The sequence below is a fragment of the Saccostrea echinata genome, unplaced genomic scaffold, assembly GCF_033153115.1.
Source record: "Saccostrea echinata isolate AGI-Se365-2 ecotype Australia unplaced genomic scaffold, CSIRO_AGI_Sech_v1 ptg000027l, whole genome shotgun sequence".
Classification (NCBI taxonomy): domain Eukaryota; kingdom Metazoa; phylum Mollusca; class Bivalvia; order Ostreida; family Ostreidae; genus Saccostrea; species Saccostrea echinata.
In genome coordinates this window covers 7434638-7456281 of record NW_026889776.1, presented here as the reverse complement: position 1 = coordinate 7456281, position 21644 = coordinate 7434638, and the positions used below count along the sequence as shown (strand labels likewise).

The window sequence follows — 21644 nt, the reverse complement described above, 5'->3', positions numbered from 1 at the left end:
CAGTTTAGTATCATTTCTTTTATGAGACCTGGGACTTTTCTACGATAAACAAAACAAACAAATCCATCATCTTAAAAACATTCAAAGGAATAATAGCCTGAATATGGTCATGTGATTTCTGTTGAAATAATGTGTTGATTGATTGTATGTTGTTTAACGTCCCATTCGAGAATCTTTCACTCATATATACCGTATGCCAGTGAAGGGCTTCAAATTCAGACCTATGCTCGGCAATCAGGGCCATTCAGCAATAAGGGTTCTTTATCGTGCCAACGCCAACCGTGACATGGGACCTCGGTTTTTAAGGTCTCATCCGAAAGACCCGTGACTTTCACTTCTTGTGTCGGGCGCTTGGCGAAGGAACAGTTACTACCAATCAAAACATCTCGAGTCTTTCCGACAAGCGAAAAACAACCTCGAATGTGTTACATAGGTGTCCTTGTCATCCCCCCTTTCATAAACTAAATAAATGTAGGGAGACCTCTTATCTGTAGAGTTTGGAGCTCAACTTTATTGAATGTAAAGATATTACCTAAAATATACATAAGGAGTGACTTTTAACTCCATCTTTCCAATACTTTAATAAATAGGAAGCGACTCCATCTTGTATAAATTTTTAACATCCCGTGATGTTAACACATTTGAGGTTGTTTTAGCACCTCTGGCGGAAAGACCCGAGATGATGCGATTGCAGTCACTACGAGGGATGACTCAAAAGTTCGCGAACTATCTCTTTAATTACAAAACCAGAATTCAGATCAAAATGAAATTCGGCACAAATGTTGCATATTACTATATGTTTGCTCCATGTTTGTGACGCCACAGTGTGAAAATGACGTCAATATGTAGATGACTTGTGACAAAAAATGGTTGACTCAGTCGTACTCGAGCAACGAACGACTTAAAAGTTCAATGAACATGTATATCTGGAAATTCCTTTGCAGTAGCATATAATAATTTGTACAAGGTCTACGAGGACAAAAGACTTGCCAGAAGTTCAATCATTAATTGGATTGATTGTTTTAGTGAAGGAAGGGAGATGGTCAAAAAATAATGATGTTTTTTCTGGTGCCCAGTAAAAGTAAGCTGGGGAAGAGATGTGTCCTTAGTTGAGCAATTTGTTAAAGATCGCCAAGTTACAGTTAGAAAAAAAGTTGAATATCTTTACAATGATATAATTATATTATAAACTGAAATATCGTTTAATTTAGACTTTAAGCATATCAGGTGTGATAAAAAGAATGTGCCCATGCTTTATCCATAATGGAAAAACTACGCAACAAAGACAAAGGAGTCAGGTTGTGATGGTAACGATGCTCATTCTGGGAAATGATATCCTATTCCCCCAATCCTGTTGTCGAGATGTGGCCTTTTCTGACAAATGAACTATTCTAGTTATAAAAAATAACTTGGATGGTAAGAAATATAAGACTCGGAAAAATCTTTTAACTTCTGTGAACAGTAAGCTACGGAGCATGTCACATGACCGCCTGGATCACGTGATTCGCGCTTGGGCAGAATGGTGGCAAATGTGCATTAAAATCGGAGAGGACTAAACACTGAAACCTAATTTTATTTCTTTTATGGAAGTAATTCCATTAGTTCTCAAACTTTTTGATCACCCCTCGTCCCTAAGCTTACGTCTTAGGTTTTCACGAAACAAGCGCCCTATGACTACTATGACTAGTCTATCGTGATCGGAGCATACGGAGAATAGAAAAGAAATATTGTTTCCTGGAAGTCAAAAAAAGTTTTGGATCTGACATCTATAGGCAGTCGGTCGGGAGAGGGCAAACATATTTTCAAAATTTTTTTTTAAATTTTTTTCATCATACTTATTCGGTAATTAATGACAGTAAATCAGCTGACATTTTCTGTCATACTGATTTTACCTGTTTTAACCTCATAGTTGTCTGCAGTTGTATATGACATAGTCAAACATAGTAAAATTTTTCTCACGTTGTGCCCAAATGTAGACAAAATTTACAGGGCCTCCGCCGAGACATTTTTCTCCAAACAGAATACTACTTTGGAAGATTTGTTATCAATGTACTCGGGACAACAGTCATCGCCGGACTTGTGACCCGCAATTTTGCAGAGCATCGGGGTTTGTTCTGGCACATCTTGAAAAAATGACCAACGTTGTATTAACATAGCTGTCGCAGTCGAGTGTTGATGTATAATGACTACATATCTTTTATACATGACGTTATTTTGCCATTAGTCGATGTAATTTGACTAAATGAATTGTATCATTATTCCCAGTTTGCGATTTTCAGATATATGTAATGGAGATTAATGATAGATTATAATAAAAAAACGAGTTTGAAGTGGGGTTTCTGAAATTGAGTTACATACTTACTATAAATCTGACCCCTTGACCTTGAAGTTTGACCTAGTTTCAAAAATTTTAATAAACTTTAACCTTGGTCATAACTATTGAATTATTACAGAGCTATTAAATGTATATACTGAAGCAACTAAAAAACACCTACCCTCCCACCTACTTGTGCTTTGTCTGAAAATAACACAGATTTCCACTGTCCTTATAACGTCCAATTTGTCGTTTTTGACACGTTTTATTTTGTCAAAACTTTAGTCTTTAGGAAAGACCTGAACACTTTGTCGGAATGGATTGTCTTCAAGATATATATTAAAGAATTGAGTTAGAATATGCGAACCATCTATCCTTCGGTGGAGACAAAAGAATTAGAAAGACTTAAAAACCAATGTGGTATGGTTTCAGCAGACAAGGCCTTTGTTTGTAAGGCTATTATAATGTATTTGAGAAGGATTCTGGAAATCCTACTTATACTAACAGTTTACTTTCTAAGGATTAGATTCCTCAAATCATCACATTTCAGTCTTTAATACTTTTAACATTCCAGTCAACAAATGTGGGTTCGATCTATCTTACCTCTTTGTATTCCTAAACTTCATATAAAATCTTTAAAACCAAAGATACTTTGTGGGGTCCGGCAAGTAGTCTACCAAGCCCCTTTCTTTACTCCACACATGATATTAACTGGTTTAAAGTGGATAATTCAGACGTGCTGTACTACAGCATATTCTAGAAGTGGTGTAAATCAAATGTGGATTGTCAAAATCTCCAAAAAACTTACAGAAAATTTAAAATCGTTTCTTTTTATTTAGAAGTTTTGTTTTATTTTGAAGATTATGCCAGCGAAATATGAAGGGAAGAGCTGAACACTATCAGAGTGGATGAAGTCTTTAAGATATAGTTGTCTTAAATATAAAGGCTCTACTTGTATTATTAAAGTTATAGTTGTGTTAAATATAAAGTCTCTGCTTGTATTATTTAAGTTATAGTTGTGTTAAATATGAAGTCTCTACTTGTATTATTTAAGTTATAGTTGTGTTAAATATAAAGTCTCTACTTGTATTATTTAAGTTATAGTTGTGTTAAATATAAAGTCTCTGCTTGTATTATTTAAGTTATAGTTGTATTAAATATAAAGTCTCTACTTGTCTATTTGTATTATTTAAGTTATAGTTGTGTTAAATATAAAGTCTCTACTTGTATTATTTAACTTATAGTTGTATTAAATATAAAGTCTGTACTTGTTTTATTTAAGTTATAGTTGTGTTAAATATAAAGTCTGTACTTGTATTATTTAAGTTATAGTTGTGTTAAATATAAAGTCTCTACTTGTATTATTTAAGTTATAGTTGTGTTAAATATAAAGTCTCTACTTGTATTTTTTAAGTTATAGTTGTGTTAAATATAAAGTCTCTACTTGTATTATGTAAGTTATAGTTGTGTTAAATATAAAATCTCTACTTGTATTATTTAAGTTATAGTTGTGTTAAATATAAAGTCTCTACTTGTATTATTTAAGTTATAGTTGTGTTAAATATAAAGTCTCTACTTGTATTATTTAAGTTATAGTTGTGTTAAATATAAAGTCTCTACTTGTATTATTTAAGTTATAGTTGTATTAAATATAAAGTCTCTACTTCTCTACTTGTATTATTTAAGTTATAGTTGTATTAAATATAAAGTCTCTACTTGTTATATTTAAGTTATAGTTGTGTTAAATATAAAGTCTGTACTTGTTTTATTTAAGTTATAGTTGTATTAAATATAAAGTCTCTACTTGTCTTATTTAAGTTATAGTTGTATTAAATATAAAGTCTCTACTTGTATTATGTAAGTTATAGTTGTGTTAAATATAAAGTCTCTACTTGTATTATGTAAGTTATAGTTGTGTTAAATATAAAGTCTCTACTTGTATTATTTAAGTTATAGTTGTGTTAAATATAAAGTCTCTACTTGTATTATATAAGTTATAGTTGTGTTAAATATAAAGTCTCTACTTGTTTTATTTAAGTTATAGTTGTGTTAAATATAAAGTCTCTACTTGTATTATTTAAGTTATAGTTGTGTTAAATATAAAGTCTCTACTTGTATTATATAAGTTATAGTTGTGTTAAATATAAAGTCTCTACTTGTTTTATTTAAGTTATAGTTGTATTAAATATAAAGTCTCTACTTGTATTATTTAAGTTATAGTTGTGTTAAATATAAAGTCTCTACTTGTATTATTTAAGTTATAGTTGTGTTAAATATAAAGTCTCTACTTGTATTATTTAAGTTATAGTTGTGTTAAATATAATGTCTCTACTTGTATTATTTAAGTTATAGTTGTGTTAAATATAAAGTCTCTACTTGTATTATTTAAGTTATAGTTGTGTTAAATATAAAGTCTCTACTTGTATTATTTAAGTTATTAAGAAGGTAAAAGTTTATGATTGAATGAAGAACCAGAGTAATAAACACATTCAGACAGGACAAAAACAATTTATATATTTCCGATCTTCGATCACGCGCGGGGAAAGATAATTTTTTTTAAATAAATTGATTGAAGGACAAGCAGAAATATTTCATTGGACATTACTATGGAATCATTTCATGCGGGCCAATTTTAGTGGATTGCCAGAATTTTACAGGTTCGAGGGGACGTAATTTTGTGCATTCACTCATATCTACAAAAGGAGAGATGACTCTAACTCCAATTATACATGTAAATTCGTTGAAAATGTGAATTCGTACCAACGATCGCGAATTCCAGGAATACCGAGCCACCACGAAATCTAATGATTCCACAGTATAACTGCCTTTTTCTCAGAAAACAATTTTATGAACATTGCTCAATATAATGTTTTAGTGACATCAGTATTTTAGGATTTCAATCAATTTTACCCATCAAAGAATGAATATTTTTTGTTGTTTGAATAAGTATCGGCTTGCAAGGCAAAAATTGTTTCGTGTGTAGAAGTAGTTATTTAACGAGTTTATTACGTTTATTTAATTCTTACATCATCTAAATGTTTTTATTTGTCCCTTATAATTAAATATATTCCTATGCATTTGAAAGATCTTGAGAGAAAAACATGGTTGTAATAATTCCTAAGCTAATGCCTCAATACAAGGTTACCATCTATTAAATCCATGAAATTAAAACAAGCCCGTAGGATGCAATTTCAGTGTTTTTTTTGGGGGGGGGGGCAAAGCCATACATTTTTTTTTTAGCTGGGGGCACTATCAACTACCCAAAATTCCTTGACAAGCATAAATAAATAAATAAATAAATAAATAAATAAATAAAAATTAAAAAAGAAAGTCATCAGACGTTTTTATTGAGGGGGCTCAAGCATATAGTAGCTATGTTTTCTATAGTAATCTATATATCGGCCTCCCGTGACCCCCGGTTCCTACGGCCATGTAAAAATCAATGCATTTAGCCACACAAAATAGAAATGATATCTGGTTCGAAAACAGCTGCATCTTTTGACTCATCAGCATGTCTACTAACATAATTTGTCACAGGAACGTCAGCACAGATTCTGTCTCTCAATGAAATTTTTACAGCTTATTTTTTAATGTCCTTTTACGTCCAAGTTATTCAAATTGTTCAAATATATAAGTAATCTGAGAATGGGTTTCCGATTTGTACGACGGCATAAGCATTATTGAAAAGGACAGTCATTTTGTTCGTCTCCTCTTCCTATAATCTGCACAAAGCTTTTCCTGACTCCAAGTCTGAAATGTTCGGTAATTTATTGATAGAGCCAATCTCAGATCTCGGGTCCACGGAAGTTTTTCTCACAAAATACTGGCTTCTAGTCGTCAAGTGTTTTCTTATCATGTGAAATCAAAGATTTTGACGTTTCTTTGTACAATGCGATGGATTTGTTGTTTTCTTATGTGAAATCAAAGAATTTGTCATTTCTTTGTACAATGCGCTGGATTTGTTCGCGAGGTCAGGAATAGGGCGACACATCGTGTATCATTCTTACCCATCCTTGGAAATCTCTAATTCCAACCTGTCTGGAATTTTTTTCTTCTACTTATGTCGTACTTCTGATCCTTTTTCCAACTACTTCTATTTTCTTACAATTTCAGAACTCTCGAATTTAAACTCAACTGTGTTTTTTGACCATGTTTGATGTTCATGTACCAACTCACTAGTACTGTCACACTGAAGATCCAGTTGCTACTTCTCGGGCCTTTCCGACAAGCTTACATCACCGGATGTTAAAAATTTATATTTATTAAAGTGCTGGATAGACCGAGTTGAAAGTCCCTTTTATAGTATATTTAAAATAATATCTTTACATTCAATAAAGTTAAACTCCACAGATAACAGGTCTTCCCACATTTATTTCAAAGTTTGTGAAAAGGGGGGGGGGTTGTCATGGTGTCTACGTAATACATTCGACGTTGTTTTTCCGACATTTGAAGGAAGGGCCCGAGATGATACGATTGACTGATGATCTAGACATGTTTCATTTTTAAATAACACAAAAACATTATCAGGGTGATGTTACCTGTAGCGGTACACTATAGTGCTCAAACTGTGATTTGAAAAGTTTTTTTTATTGTTTATTCTGCTTTTTACTAATATTCTGACGGACTATTGGTGGATGTTAATAATATAGTCCCCCTAAAACTCTGTATCTCAGAGTACATTTTAACTTGTGTATCAAATTTTATAAACATTAGAACAAAACTGTATGAAAGAATGTCTGGTAGCAACAATGTTCCTCAAAGTAAAAAATGATCCAGTAATGAATAAAGTAAAGTATAATCTAATTGCGTATACAGTTTTATTGATGTAGAAATATTGTTTTGAAGGAATTTAACAGAAATATCTGTTTTAAGCAATGGCATCATTTGTATATGTAGTATATAAAAATCCGATACACATTCATGTAGTTATGTATCTTGGTTCACTTTACTTGTTTACCTAGTTTTAATGAAAACGGATTTAATTCTTTCATGGTGAAACTTCGATTTCCTTCACCTCACGTTCGGCAACCCTTGCTGACGAATGACCTCGAATCACGGAAGAACACATATTATTTCTTTTTTTACCTTTTATAACAAAACAAGTTTGAAATTGTTGAAGCATTTTTCCATACGGGATATCTCTCTCTGGGCGTCCTACTTGAAATACAATGTATTTAAATCCCAATGGGTTTTGTTAATATCACATAGAATTGAAATTTGATTTCTACATGGAGTATTGTTTTTTGAGTGAATTTGTTTAACATGAATATGTCTTCAGCCAGGCAGTTTATAGTGGCATGCAACAGTGGTGATTTAGGACAAGGTAAGAGGTCCTCTACCCAGAATGTGAGGTCTACGTGGATTTTATGAAAACTGTACGATATTATACATTTTAGCCGATTTGCTTTGCAGATTCACCAAAAAGTGTTTACGCCCCATCCCTTCTCTTAATTTCATTATTATTCAGAAATCTATTTCTCACTTTTACATATAGCAATCATCAAATTCTCTTTGATCACATAGCAGTGGAAATCTGACACGATTCATCTGCAACTGCTTAAGGCCTAATGACATTATAGAAACCATAATGAAGCGATGCTTTGTTTTAGTCAGAATATCACATTGTATTCTATGATGGGATAATTGAGTCCATAAGGAAGAGTAACATTTTAGATCTTTTCTTAATCTATAAAAACTATAAAAATATATAAAATAATTATTATAATAAATACATGTAACAATAATAAATACAGTAAAATACTATATATAAGGTATATGGTATATTATTCAAGTTTTTACATTTCTTACTTTATATATATATATATATATATATAGAGAGAGAGAGAGAGAGAGAGAGAGAGAGAGAGAGAGAGAGTTAAGAAAAGGGGAGAGCAAATGCTTTGGGTCAAAAATTATGAATAATTATCAAAAGTATTGTCAATGAGAATACTAGTAAGTGTTAGTATCAGAGTTTTTCTTCAACAGGTGTAAAAAATATTTGGGTAAATAAATAACACCTGAAGAAGAGTATTTTTGATTACAATTCTATGGAAGTTATCTCCCCTATCAAAGAGTCGTTAGACCTTAAAATAGTGTGGATGGGACAAATTCAAAAAGTAACTGTGATGTTGCATCATCTGTTCATTATTGACATTTTTGTTTTGAGCAGCAATCTTCTGAGAGTGTCTGACATACCACTGTTGACGGAAGGAGCATTTGAACTTGACAAATACAGGACAGGAAGTAAAAGCCATGTTTAATATCAGCTGGAGTCCTACCTTTGAAGATCATTCAGAATGCAGAAAATAGCGACTTGATTATTTCAATAAATCATGGTCTGACAGATTACTTGTAATTTTTACTGATTGCTGTAAGACGCAATAAGAATTGAAATGATATATTTTGTCTGATCAAAATGAGAATGGAAAAGGATAGATGTCAAATATCACTTTGATTTGGATTAGTTTGCATGATTTACAAAAAGATTTCAAAGTCGATGAAACTTTAATGATGAGATGTGAGCCCATAGCGTCAAGTGTCAGGATAACACAAAGACAGCTTGTCATTCCCAGCAGCCACTGGCTCTGACAATTCGCTTCTCGCTCATGCTCTCTCTCTCAATATATATAGAAACCAATAATAAATATTAAAACGCCCTGTAGATAATACTATGGCTAGAGGGGGGGGGGGTTTACTTATTTATGCATTTTAATGGCTAAAAAAAATCATTTTAAATATTTTGCTTTCTAAATGCTTTTTTTTTTGTATAGATTCCTTTTAAAAAAGAATATCCTCTACCCTCCTTCGGATATCTTCTATACAGAATATCCGTTACGGTTTATCTTAACAGTTGTAGACAGGAATTATTCAAATATCAACCAATCATAGGTCGTGTCCAATGTAATACTGGTTTAAACTTAACTCTTGTTGATGAATAAATCCCAGCGTTCCATTGACAATATGGGGTCTTAAGTTTTACAATATCCGGGACCTTTCGTAACCAAATCAATGGTCAGCAGTAGTATCAGAGAATGTTAGGTTTTCATATCAAGAGATGATTTAGTGTATAGATACATAAAAATGCAAGTGCTTTATTAATTTCTTGTCAAAGGCGAAAAAGCATTTGCACGCTTTTTGTCCGAGATCAATACGTTCATCAGACCAGAGGAGGGCGAAAATACGAGGATATATATATAACACCGACCTTCCTTTGTATAAGTATCTTACTCCACACCATACAAAGATATTGAAAAGAATTCAATTTATTTAAAAGATCATCAGCCCATACATCAGAATTACCCACACAGACAGCCTACAGAGATCCATACTTAACGATTTTAAAAGATGACAGGACCTCGTCGCCAGTATTTTAAGATGGCACATTATGCTGTAAGGACGACGCTCTTCTTGTAACTTGAAGGTTTTTGGATGCTTAACACAGTATGATCGTTTAAGGTGATTCACATTTTGTAATTGGATTATTGATCGAGTTGACGTTTGTACTGATTATTATAACTAGCTATGACACCGGCCTCGTACAGTTTCTAGTTTGTCGCTGTACCTTGTACCTCGTTATTTACCCCTGTCTACACATAACTGCATAATGACACCGAAAATCCCTCTAACAAGAGCGAAAATGTGATAAAAAACCCAGGAGGTACACAAGCCTTACTTTTTATTAATCAAGTAATAAGAAGTTCAGACAGCGGATTTTCTGATGTGCAAATGAAAACTGCCGGATTAGTGAAAGGAAATCTAAATCTGATTTTGCAAACAGTAGAAGGAAAAAATCTCTGCAGTGAATGATGTTTGTTACATTGGAAATCTCAGATCGCAGAATTGAAAGTTTGTAGGACTTCATATCTGAGTAAAGAGGATTTCATCGGAGAATAGAAATGTCCTATAATCCTAATTAAATCATTAACAGTGATATTTATGAACTTTAACGGATCCCTATAAGAGGATAGGAATGCATCGTGTTTGTATTGAATCTACATCTGTATCGCGATAATTTCGGGAGTTCTTGTGAGGCCCCTTTTCAATTATCTTTTGGATTCTGTTGAATGATATGGGACTTACGATGGCTGTGAAATTAAAGTTGTTAGTGTTATTAGCGCTAGATTTAGTGAAGGGTAGAGTGGTGGAAGATACCCAAGTGATAAAAATAGCAACCATCATTCCCAAGGACAACCGCCGTCTGTTCTCTATACAGCGAATCCGCCCCGCCCTGGAGATCGCTAATGAAAAAGTCCGAGAGATGGAGTTGCTCCCAAATCATAATATCTCTGTAAACTTTGCCGACTCCGAGTGTAGTATAGAAGTGGGTAAGTAACTTGCAATCATAGGGTCCGCTGAGCAGCATTTTGATCATTGATAACTTTATATTATAGGAAAACATTAAAAGACACATTAAGGGATAAGTGAATAATTCATCTGTGTCGTTACAAGTTTTCTTTAGATGTAATAAATTGAGCTTGATATAATTATACCTCAAATATATTTATGATTCAGTTCAAAAGCTCGACACAAAGCCAGAGTTGGAATGCTACGCGCTTTCATTGAGCATTGTCAATATAAGATCTACCTGGATTTGTCATCTCCTACGTACGTTGCTTATTTTCTCCCAAGGTTTCGACAATGCATTCTACTTCATTACTAACCCCACTACCACAAAGGCACATATAATATTTTTAGTTGTTTGATTTAAATCAAGCTATAAATAAGATAGAATACACAAGTATGCGTTATACGCAGTACAATATTCTTCGGTTCGTCTCAAATTAAGTGACATGCACATATAATTGACAATAAGCTTTTGGATCACAACGTTTAAGTCTGAAGAGATACGGAGTACAGCTCAACACTGCGGTAGTTTAGTCTTTAATCTTTCTTCAGTACAAGTTCGATGAAAAAAAGCAGTGACCTTGTCTACAATTCTGTCCTATTCGGGTACAATATCTCTGTCCTGTTCGGGTACAATATCTCCTATAAATATTCATTTATGATATGTGCAACGCAAGTATAAATCCCATAATGTTATCGGCATCTGTGTCCAATGAATGTTTTATTCATGTGAACTCAGTTATGCACTAATCCTATCTTCTACAAACCACATACATATATTTTCTTTAGTGGAGATTACGTAGTCAGTAAAGCGGAGACATTTGACAAACATTAAGCCTTGACAGTACATTACTCCGCGTGTGCTTTTCACACTGTTTCAGTACACGTAATACCGTTGTACATGTACCCAATTAAATTAGCTATAATTCGTACATGTAACATATCAGAGAAATCGGCACTACGTTGGACCAGTTTCCGATTAAAATTTCGAAGTTTTAAAATGAAAATTGTAGTATTTAATCTAAATAAATATGCTTTTAAATATTCGTTGAAAATAATTTCCCAGCCTACTTTTACCAGTAATAACTTGTTAGTCTGGTCTTGCCTTGGTCCGTTTCATTCAGACGGTCTAAAGTGGTGTACTAATCAAGGCCTTGTTTGATCATATGTCTGTGCAATTTTAGAAGATATTTTGACATTTCAGTTTCCCCCATTCAATGCTATTATTTTCACATTTATCAACGTACCTTTACCATATTCATTATACCTGGCGTATGTTCCTATCAGTGTGTGACTCGACAGGAAAATTGATTTCTGCAGTCTTGAGTTTTGTTTTATGAAGTTCAAGCTTCAAATTTTAGCTGCAGGGAGTTTTTTAATGAAATGATTAAAATACAAGGTTTTCTGCTCACAACAGTTGCAGTAAAAAGAATTTAACATAATTTGTATATTTCCTTGTGCTGTTTCTACGTTTTTCTAAATGAACAAGGTATTACTGAAATATTTCAAGTTTAAAGAGTTTTAAAATATTTATTTTCCTTTCTCCCTTGTCCTATTGGTATTTAAATGAAGTAGATTATAGTTAGGTGTTCGCTATAAACAGATGAAGCAACGCGTTTAACGTAAGATACGAGTGAAAAATGGAACATTTCATTTTTAAAAAGCCGTTTTCTTTCAAGAAATAAAATCAGATGAAATCCCCATGTGATTGGATTACACGGGATGACGGACTCCCCGAGCACGGGTATCCTGTTGACCGGGAAGGCAATTGTACGCCGCTTTGTTGAACATCGTTTGACATGCTCATCTAAAACTCATTATTTTCTCCTCCATTTGAGTTTTTTGTCGGAACCCGGGGAACATTGGCCTCCCTATCAAAACTCATAAACAATATAAAGAGCAGAGAATAATGCTCGGCGTATCGTATTCTATTGTAATTTTCTTTAAAAACAGCATAAGGCAGTAGATACTTGCTAAAGAAACATGCACATTAGATATTTCCAGTTACCTCTATTTCCCACGGCATTTCAACGATGAATTGAACTGTAAGAAACTTTCGTTAAGATGAATGGCCCGAAGTTATAGGATGACTGGAACAGAGAATTCTCCCCTTAAGTTCTTAATAACTGAAAATATCCACAAGAAATGTCAATGATCCACAAAATATTACATACATGTATATACCAAAGCAATTTACTTCAAAATTCATCGTTATAGTTTGTCGTATTTATACTAGTACATGGATAAAATTACCATATGTATATTCTCCTTGTTGCAATCAAAGAATGTATTCAGAATTTCATAAGAATTGACCTGAAGAAGAGGACAATTTTCCGGGAATGTCTTATTTAAAAAGATCAATGTTCATTATTATTTTCTACCGTACTGATGTCTGAATTTTTCAAATTTGCTTTTTGAACCTAAAATTTATTATTTGCAACATTAAAATTAGCCTCCGAAGTTGGCTTAAACAGCATGAAGTTTGGCCTAGAAGTCCTCAGGGCAGGGCTGCCCCTAAATAAATTATGCAATTTTGATAGCTTGTGATCTAAGGAATAATTTAAGATAGAATCTGTTAGGGGCACCCATGCCCTACAGTAGAAATTCAAAAGAAACCTACAGAAATTGGGGAAACCTTTTTTGACATCTACCGTCTATTTTCATAGCCAGAATGACCGTTGACTGTTAACACCGCAGTACTTTTTAGAGTCGTGGTTAGAATCCACCTGGTGATATACTTACAGCCTTTTCAAAAACTATTTTATAGGGACTTGTGTATTTTCCGTCAATTTTCTATCCTTTATTTATTCTTGATATGAAAGACACCAAAGATAGAGCAGATCGTACACTCCGTTGTAATCATGAGTCAAGCGGAAGTATGCATCAGAATAGCACACTTTCTTCGAGGACAAGAACTATTCCCTTTGTGTTATTCGATAAAGGTATTCGCGTCTGCAATGAGCTGCGTTGGCTTCCTATTATATTTATATTCCTTAGAATTAAATCAGTTCAGTGTACAGACTGTATTACATTGCCTTTTATTCTCTCTGTACTGGTACTTAAATCTGTATCTCGGTTATTGCATTGGAAAGTATACTTATTGTTTGTATTTACAATTACATACTTAGTACATATGTACTTTATAAAAATTCAGATCTCAAGTTTTGAAACAGTACGGCTACATATCACTAACTACACTCTCGTGGATTTCATTTATATAAGTGTCCATTAATAATGACATGTTTTTATTATACCCAGGGAAATATAAAATAAATACACATCAATAATAGAATTAAGACTATATAGACATAACCATTATTTACAATGAAAAGTAAAGAAAAATATCAATTAACATTTCGAGATAAAGAACTTAAAATGCGTTGACAATATCATGCTTCAAAGTTAATGTCTATGAAAATGCTCTTCCTATCTCGATCTACATACTGAAATAAAATGTTTTAGAAATCGCCAAGCTTAAATTAAAGACTAAACCAATCCAGGCCTTATAGGTCGACACTCCTTCCTTACGAAGGAAGAACAGACGAGAGGAAAAAATCTCAAACTTTAGGGAAATGTGAATAAAATTGTCTATTATACACTTTCTAGTGGAAAAATTTAGTTCAAAATTATATTTCAAGATTAAAAATTCCTGAGGCTATTTTCAACCATTGCTGTTATTAAGGAGATTTTTGCAGATTTGTTAATAGGTCGAACCGTTTTTGAGAAATTATTGATGATCAGAAATACAAGTTAATAAACAAACCTTAAGCTTTATGACAATGGCTCTTTTTGCCATACATTATAATTCCATATTTTTAGTTATTTCGGCAGAACAAAAAGTATACTTTTTTTTTTTACTCGGAATCTTGTTCATTCATTATGTTAATTTTGATTGTCATCGCAATCAATAAAACATGGACGTAATAATCCCAAACTATTATAATGATACATGTATTACCACTGACAAAATCAAGAAGGAAACCGTGTTGAACCTTATTTACTACAGTATGGATTTTCTTATCAATAGAAATATTTAAAATATCAAGTAGCTGTGGAAAAAATGCATGTTTTTGATAGTTATGATATCTTATATAGTTTTATTTCTTCTATCAACTACAATTCTTACTTAATACAATGTGTACATATCATGTGATAATACCATTGCGTGATATTACCGATCATTTCCAATTTCATTTCATGCTAATAAACATTGGTTTTACTAATGAAGTTTAGAGAAAATATAATTTCTCCAAATATGGAGCTTTTTTGTCCTTTTCTATGGAGCTGCATTGGAGCACATAGTAACTTGTTACAAGACCGTTGCAAAGACTTCAAACTTCCTTAGATCATATAAAGAAGTAGAAATGAAAATTATTGCACGAAAAGATTTCAATCTCTAGCTTCATTTTGAGACATTCAGATAGATGATAATTTCAAGACATTGTTTCTGTCTAAGTGATGAGCATTCTTAAGATACTGTGTGTATATTAATGCATCCTTAATAACCGACGTGTCTGACCATGTTATCTTGCAAACTAAACTTAAACGTATGAAATATAAACATCAGCAGCTGGTTTTGCTGGAGTGAATATAATGTTAATTTTAATAAAGATGTAAGATCTTTATCAGATCAGATATTTAGCTGAAACTAAAATACGCATCAATGTGTTTAATAAGATCACTAGGAACATCAAATAGGATGGTTAGATCAGATAAAATCAACAAAGCCTCCGCGATTATAAAGACTCAAGAAGCAAATCCTCCCAAATAAAGATCTTTCTTGAGTTCCTTACGAATTAAAACCAGAAATACACCACATATATTCTGCTCGCTATTTCTTTTAAGTAATCAATTTGTCAATAAACTAAGTGAAGCTTCGTTGTTAGTTTTTGGTCTGTCCCTCTGTCTGTGTATCTAACAGTAACTGTTTGTCTTTAACATTGCTAATAAATTATGATTGGTTGAGCTTAAATGTACATATTTCATATTTGTATTCCCGTGACAAGACCTTTCCTTTGTGTACCAACATATTCGACCTTTTGACTTCGACGGTTGACCGACATTTTGGAGAAATTCCTTAGCCATAATTTTTAAAACGGATGCTGCCGGGGCATATGTATTCCCTAGGGATGGCAATCTGATAATTTATGTAACCGGCTAGTCGTAAATTCTTCCCACCGAGTAACCAGTTAATCGAACAGATAGGACTTGTTTGTAATTCTCTTATGAATTATTATACTTTTCTTGTGAAATTTTTTCTGCTTAAAGGAATTGTGCTATTAGAGAAATACCGACATCTTACGAACGAACGTAACTCGCCCTAACTTCCCATATCTCGGTAGTTTTCCCGGGACCAGTTGCATGTATTGCACCTAGTTTAAAATTAATAAATCTGAAAAATTAAGTGTATGTGTGTAATAGAAGGGACAGTATTTTAATCACTTTGTAAATGATAATTTCTCCTGTCTAATTTTCTGTAAACACTTACAATGTAATTAAAAGAGGACAAATGGAAGAAAATACGCCAAAATACCTATGACGGGTTAGGAAACACATTTGTCATGCGTCAGTGGTTATACGTATATATGTATATACTAGTGTGCGCTGTGTTCATTTGGGGAAAGTTACGTTTTATAGCATGGATGAAATCTAAACTCATATCCTGTATAAATCCATGCAAAGGCAACAAGTTACTAGAAAATGCGCTTATATAGTGTCTTGTATTTAAAAGTGTACATTTATGTGTTTGTGTGAGAGAGAGAGAGAGAGAGAGAGAGAGAGAGAGAGAGAGAGCAAAATGGACAATAATTGTTGTAATGAAGTATACAATGTAGCATTGTTTTTTAACGTTTCAGAAATCATGCAACCATTAAAAATCAGAAAACAGGTGGCACTTCTCCGGAAAACGTAATATTTTTAAGGTGGTCGCGCGTAGATGTTTGTGTACTTGGGGAGGGAGAGGGGGTCGAAGCTCAACTAATCGAATCAAATGTTCATTTTCATTACATTTAAGTAAATACATGGAATACTACGATCCATGTACTACAATCCTTATAAAAGTGGAATGGGGCAATGCATGCATATGCAATTTTTTTTCCATAATAAGAAACATAAGAAAGAAGGGTAGGTTTTTCTTTATGTGAAATATCACTTCAAAGAAATAAAAGAGCATTCGTATGATAGACAGTGTCATCTTGGATGATGTATTATGTTGCAGTCTTCACTTAATGTATCTTTCGACTGTCTTTCATGATATATGTTATATCTGTATAGATATGTGGATTATAAAAGCTGCAAATTATGCATTTGGGTAGAGTCAAAGACCTAGCATGGTTTTTTTAAGGGGGGTTGGGGGGGGGGGTCGGCAGCCAGAGAGAAAAATTCAACTTACCTGGAAAACCCTGACAAGCAAAAAAAAAAAAAAAAAAAAATTCTTCTTTCGGTACCAATTTTTTTTCATACAATACTACATTAGCCTTATTTGACTGTACTGCAACAAGGGGGGGGGGGGGGGCAAAAAGCCTTTCAATGAACATTTCCAACAGTAAAAAGTAATGTGTGGAAAAGGTGGGAGCAGGCCCCTCTGATGCTATATGTCTGTGGGTGGTGTATATTTATTAAATTTTCTTTGTACTCAAGCTATGTACCATTACAGTACCAACCAGACCCAACCTGACACAAAGCAGTCCCAGAGCACTCCCGGGGACTGTATTCTGGGACTGCTAAAGCAGTCCCACAGCAGTCCCAGCGGTCCCAGAAAGCAGTCCCAGTGGGCGGGGTTAATTAATTTAATGGGCGGAGCTTACTCAGAAATGAGATTACCAATAAACAATGTAACTATAAAAGGCAGTTGAAATTGATGATGTATTTCTTTCTGAGCAGTATCAAAAAATATTTACAATTTTCATGCGACAGTCATTTCTGAACTGTTAAGAAAATAACACTGCGCGTATAGAAACAAATAATAAATATTGAACAAAGAAGACGTTCACACCTACTAATAACAGGAATATTTAAACACAGTTATGTGGTATATTAATTTTTCACCAAAATAAATCAATTTCTTAATTTACTGTGATTGATATTGGTTTCCATATTTATTTATTTCTTTGATAGAAAATTAAACTAGAGTTATTTATTTTCTATCAGAACTAGCTTATGATTATAGATCTTATAATTATAGAGCAAGGCCGATTCCCATACTACACTCTGAATGCATTTTTCTTAAGTACTGGGGCTTTTGAAAAATTCTTTGTTAAATTTGTTAAATTTTGCCGAGTATTAAGTTTCAGTCATGATTATTTTCACTGACTTGCCAATTTAATTATCGTTAGATTATCTATGTAACAGAAAACAATAACACTCTTATTATATAAACGTTCGAGTGTATACATCAGTAAATCACTCAGATTATGTTCAAAATTAATTAATCCCGAAATAAATCTATACACATTTATTGAAACAAAGATTTTTTGCAGCTCATAGATTGAAATTAGTGTCATTGTTGACCAGCATATTCAGTGATGTGTAACCATTCATTGACTTTCTGCTACATGTAATCATGTGTTGACACCACGCAATTCCCAATATTTTCAAATGTTTATTTCTTAAATAAATGTACTTTTTTAATAAATTGTTTATAAATTAAAAAACTAATTCATAAATAAATCCCCCAATACTTGTTCACATTGTTTATATGACGGAAGAATGGTAGAATAATTTTATTTCATAGTCATTTAATAAATTATTAGGTTTTATTTGAGGGCGGTAAAAAAATAGCATGGAATGCTCTTTTTTTAGCATGGTTTTAGTTTTTTCAATTTAAAAATAATCCAGTACAGTATGTCCCTCTGAATATCTTACTGTAATGACAAGCTTGTTTGTTTTTTGTTTGTTTTTTTTTTAAATAGTGCTTATGCAAACTTTGAGTACATAATTTGACCGCATTAATTAATTAAATAGACCTAGATATTTTTTTTTCAAACACTTGTATTGATAGCGATTCTCTGTAACCACTTAAACTTCTTGCCACGCATGGTCACCGATTTTGATGAAACTTTGCCAATTATTACAACTTGACACCAGAAACACATATCAAATAAAATTTTGTTGCTATGTGTCTTGGTTGCCATGGTAACAGCCAGAAAAGTCGAAAAAATTGAGATTTTCAGCTACTTTAAATCTTTATTAAACCTTAATAAAGACTAAGTAAAACAAACAAACCATTCTCCCAAAAACATGACACCTTGTTGCCACTAATGCTATAAAGAAACTATTTAGAATTTATCTCTAAGCAAGTGGTAACCATGGGTACATTTAAATACATTTTAGATGCTGAAAAATGCTGAAAAACGCTCAATATTCACAAATGATAGATGTTACATGATCAAACTCAACCAACAATCTAAGAAAAACAATGAAAAATATTTGACATTATGTAATTAGGTATTGGCAATATCATTCTAAAAATAACTTCCATGGTTGCCATGGTAACACAGTGTCACCATGCAAAATCTGTTGCTATGATTGGGTTAATGCTACTATCTTGAGGAAAAACAATAAAATTCATGACTGGCACATATACATCCTTAGGACCTTGCAACACCGACAACATAAGAAAAATTGGGATTAATTGTTACTTTGCAGTGTAACCATGGAAACAACGTACTAGTTGTTTAAACTGATATTTTTTTTTTGCTGCTTTAGGAATTTACTAACCTTTTAATTAAGAAACATATTATTTGACTCACCGCGAATAATACTTATCTGGTAGAACTAAAGTTGAATATCATATATTGATAAAGTTTGTTGAAAAATACAACACTGTTGCTATGGTTACCAAGAAGAGAAAATGTTCGATTTTGCTAATTTTATGTCAATACTAGACCCTATGTGCCAGCTTTTTGCATCCAGTTAGAGATTGGATGGTAGTCAAAATTGAAAGTCAGGTTAGTTGTTCACATATATCAATCATTGAAGTTTTGGGAATCTACATATAAGGGTATGTATCCAAGGAAACATAGTATTTTTCAGATTTTTATGTATGTTTTTTCGCCTTATTTCCGTAGCAACGCACTATTTAAAGAATTGAAATTGAATTTTTTGAAATGTGAAAATTAGGGTCACACCAACGCCTTTAAAAATTGATCATCAGTTATATAGAAATGTGCTTTTTAAAAAGATTGAATAAGATTAAAACACTAAGATAGTTAATTTAAAATCCTTTCGTGCTATTAAAACCATGGCAACCATTGTCAACCTGTAAGAAATATCATATTTTGTCCTTGGTATATGTTACAAGGATCTCTTGTCTATTATTTGCTTGCATTTCAACCTATAATTGTTTTTATTCTTAAGTGTATGACTTCATAGAATTCAATAAACAAAATTATTTATTTTTGAATACTTTGTTTCCATAGTAACGTATGTTATAGTTGATTTACCAAACATATTTATCATGCATTTAAGACACCAGGCCTTCAACTTTCAGAAACAGTCATTGCCACTTGTTTGCTTTGCTGCAAACGTTAACTGTGGGACTCTGAACATGTTGAAAAATGCCATTTTTCAAACTTTGGGACATGTTGCTGTGGTAACCATGACACGTAACAACCAATTTTTGCCTGATTTGAGTTTACGGTATCAAAGGCTTTTATCATAGAGAGTTTGGAGAAATTCTGAGACTATGCGTGCCACGGCTCCTATATAAAAGTTCAAGTCATTACAGAGAATGGCTCTTAAAAAATTTTAATTAGCATTAATTAATTAAATAGGCCTAGATATTTTTTTTCAAACACCTGTATTAAAATTTAATTTAAGGGATAAGAGTCATCTCCTGACTTCCCTTTTTAACTATTTCATTTTTTTGAATTAATTCTAGACTACAATTGTGTAAATTTACAACCCCTGAAGACATTTACTAATTACTTGTATATCTATCTCTACTTATTAAAATTTTGTAAGAAATCTTGGTTTTTTTTAATTCTTTATCTTAAACATCTCTCTGCTGAAAGTAAACAAAACAACAACAGGGAGCCTGCAAATTCAGAATACACAAGGGGCGGAGCTATCATGTCACTCAGAACCTTTTTCATGCATGAGTTAACAAAGCAGTCCCAGAAAGCAGTCCCAGGGACTGCTGGGTCTGCTTTCTAGAGCAGTCCCACAGCGGTCCCAGAGCAGTCCCAGAGCGGTCCCAAAGCAGTCTTGGGGACTGCTTTCTGGGACTGCTTAGGTGTCAGGTTGGGTCTGGTTGGTACTGTACGTCATTGTTTGTTAAGCATGCATTACTCGTCAGAATATAAAATTACAAGATACACTCTATACGTGAAGGGTAACTTTGACCCCGCACTCAGAGTAATTTCGACCGAAGCTCTAATGTACAGAGAGAAAAAAAACTATAGTCGAAATTATAACTTGCGTCATCTCTGAGAAAAAAAAAATCATAGATTGATTCAAGTATACTGTCAAAATGATACTGTAGTTCTCAAAATGTGAATAATTTGAAGACAACAAGTGCATGACGCTGATTCACTAAGTTGCCAAGGCATGCTTCAAATGTACCTGCACACACAGGCAATTAAAAAGAACAGATGAGTTTTCACTGATGTGTAGAGGTAGTTTCTACTGATATTTTTTTTTTAATTTTTTTAAAAACAGTCATGAATTCTTTCTGGTAAAAGTAATATTGCTGCAGATTTATTCATTATTCATTAGTCGAATTAGAAACATATAATTTTCGTTTTTAAAAGTGGGAGGGGTTGGGAGAGCCAGAGAAAAAAATCAACTTACAAGAAAAAATCTGACAAGCCAAAAAAACAAAAAAACAAAAAAAGGAGTGGGGGTGGGGGTGGGGGTTTAAAGTCGAAAATCCTTTTTTCATGGGGGGGGGGGGGGTCCAACTTTTTTGGGAACAAAATTTACTTCATACATTATCATATAAAATTGGGTCGGTAGATAGGTAATAAATTTTTTCCAGAAAATTTCA

General features: G+C 32.9%; 1 protein-coding gene across 1 annotated transcript in view; it reads left to right on the top strand.

Moving 5' to 3' along the window:
* Positions 1–10379: 10379 nt before the first annotated feature.
* Positions 10380–21644, top strand: part of LOC133193468 (atrial natriuretic peptide receptor 1-like) — a 265764-nt gene continuing 254499 nt past the window's right edge. Inside the window, exon 1 of the mRNA XM_061329427.1 lies at positions 10380–10638. Within this exon, the coding sequence (XP_061185411.1) occupies positions 10383–10638 (256 nt within the window). The 5' untranslated portion in view covers positions 10380–10382. The remainder of the gene's footprint in view (positions 10639–21644) is intronic.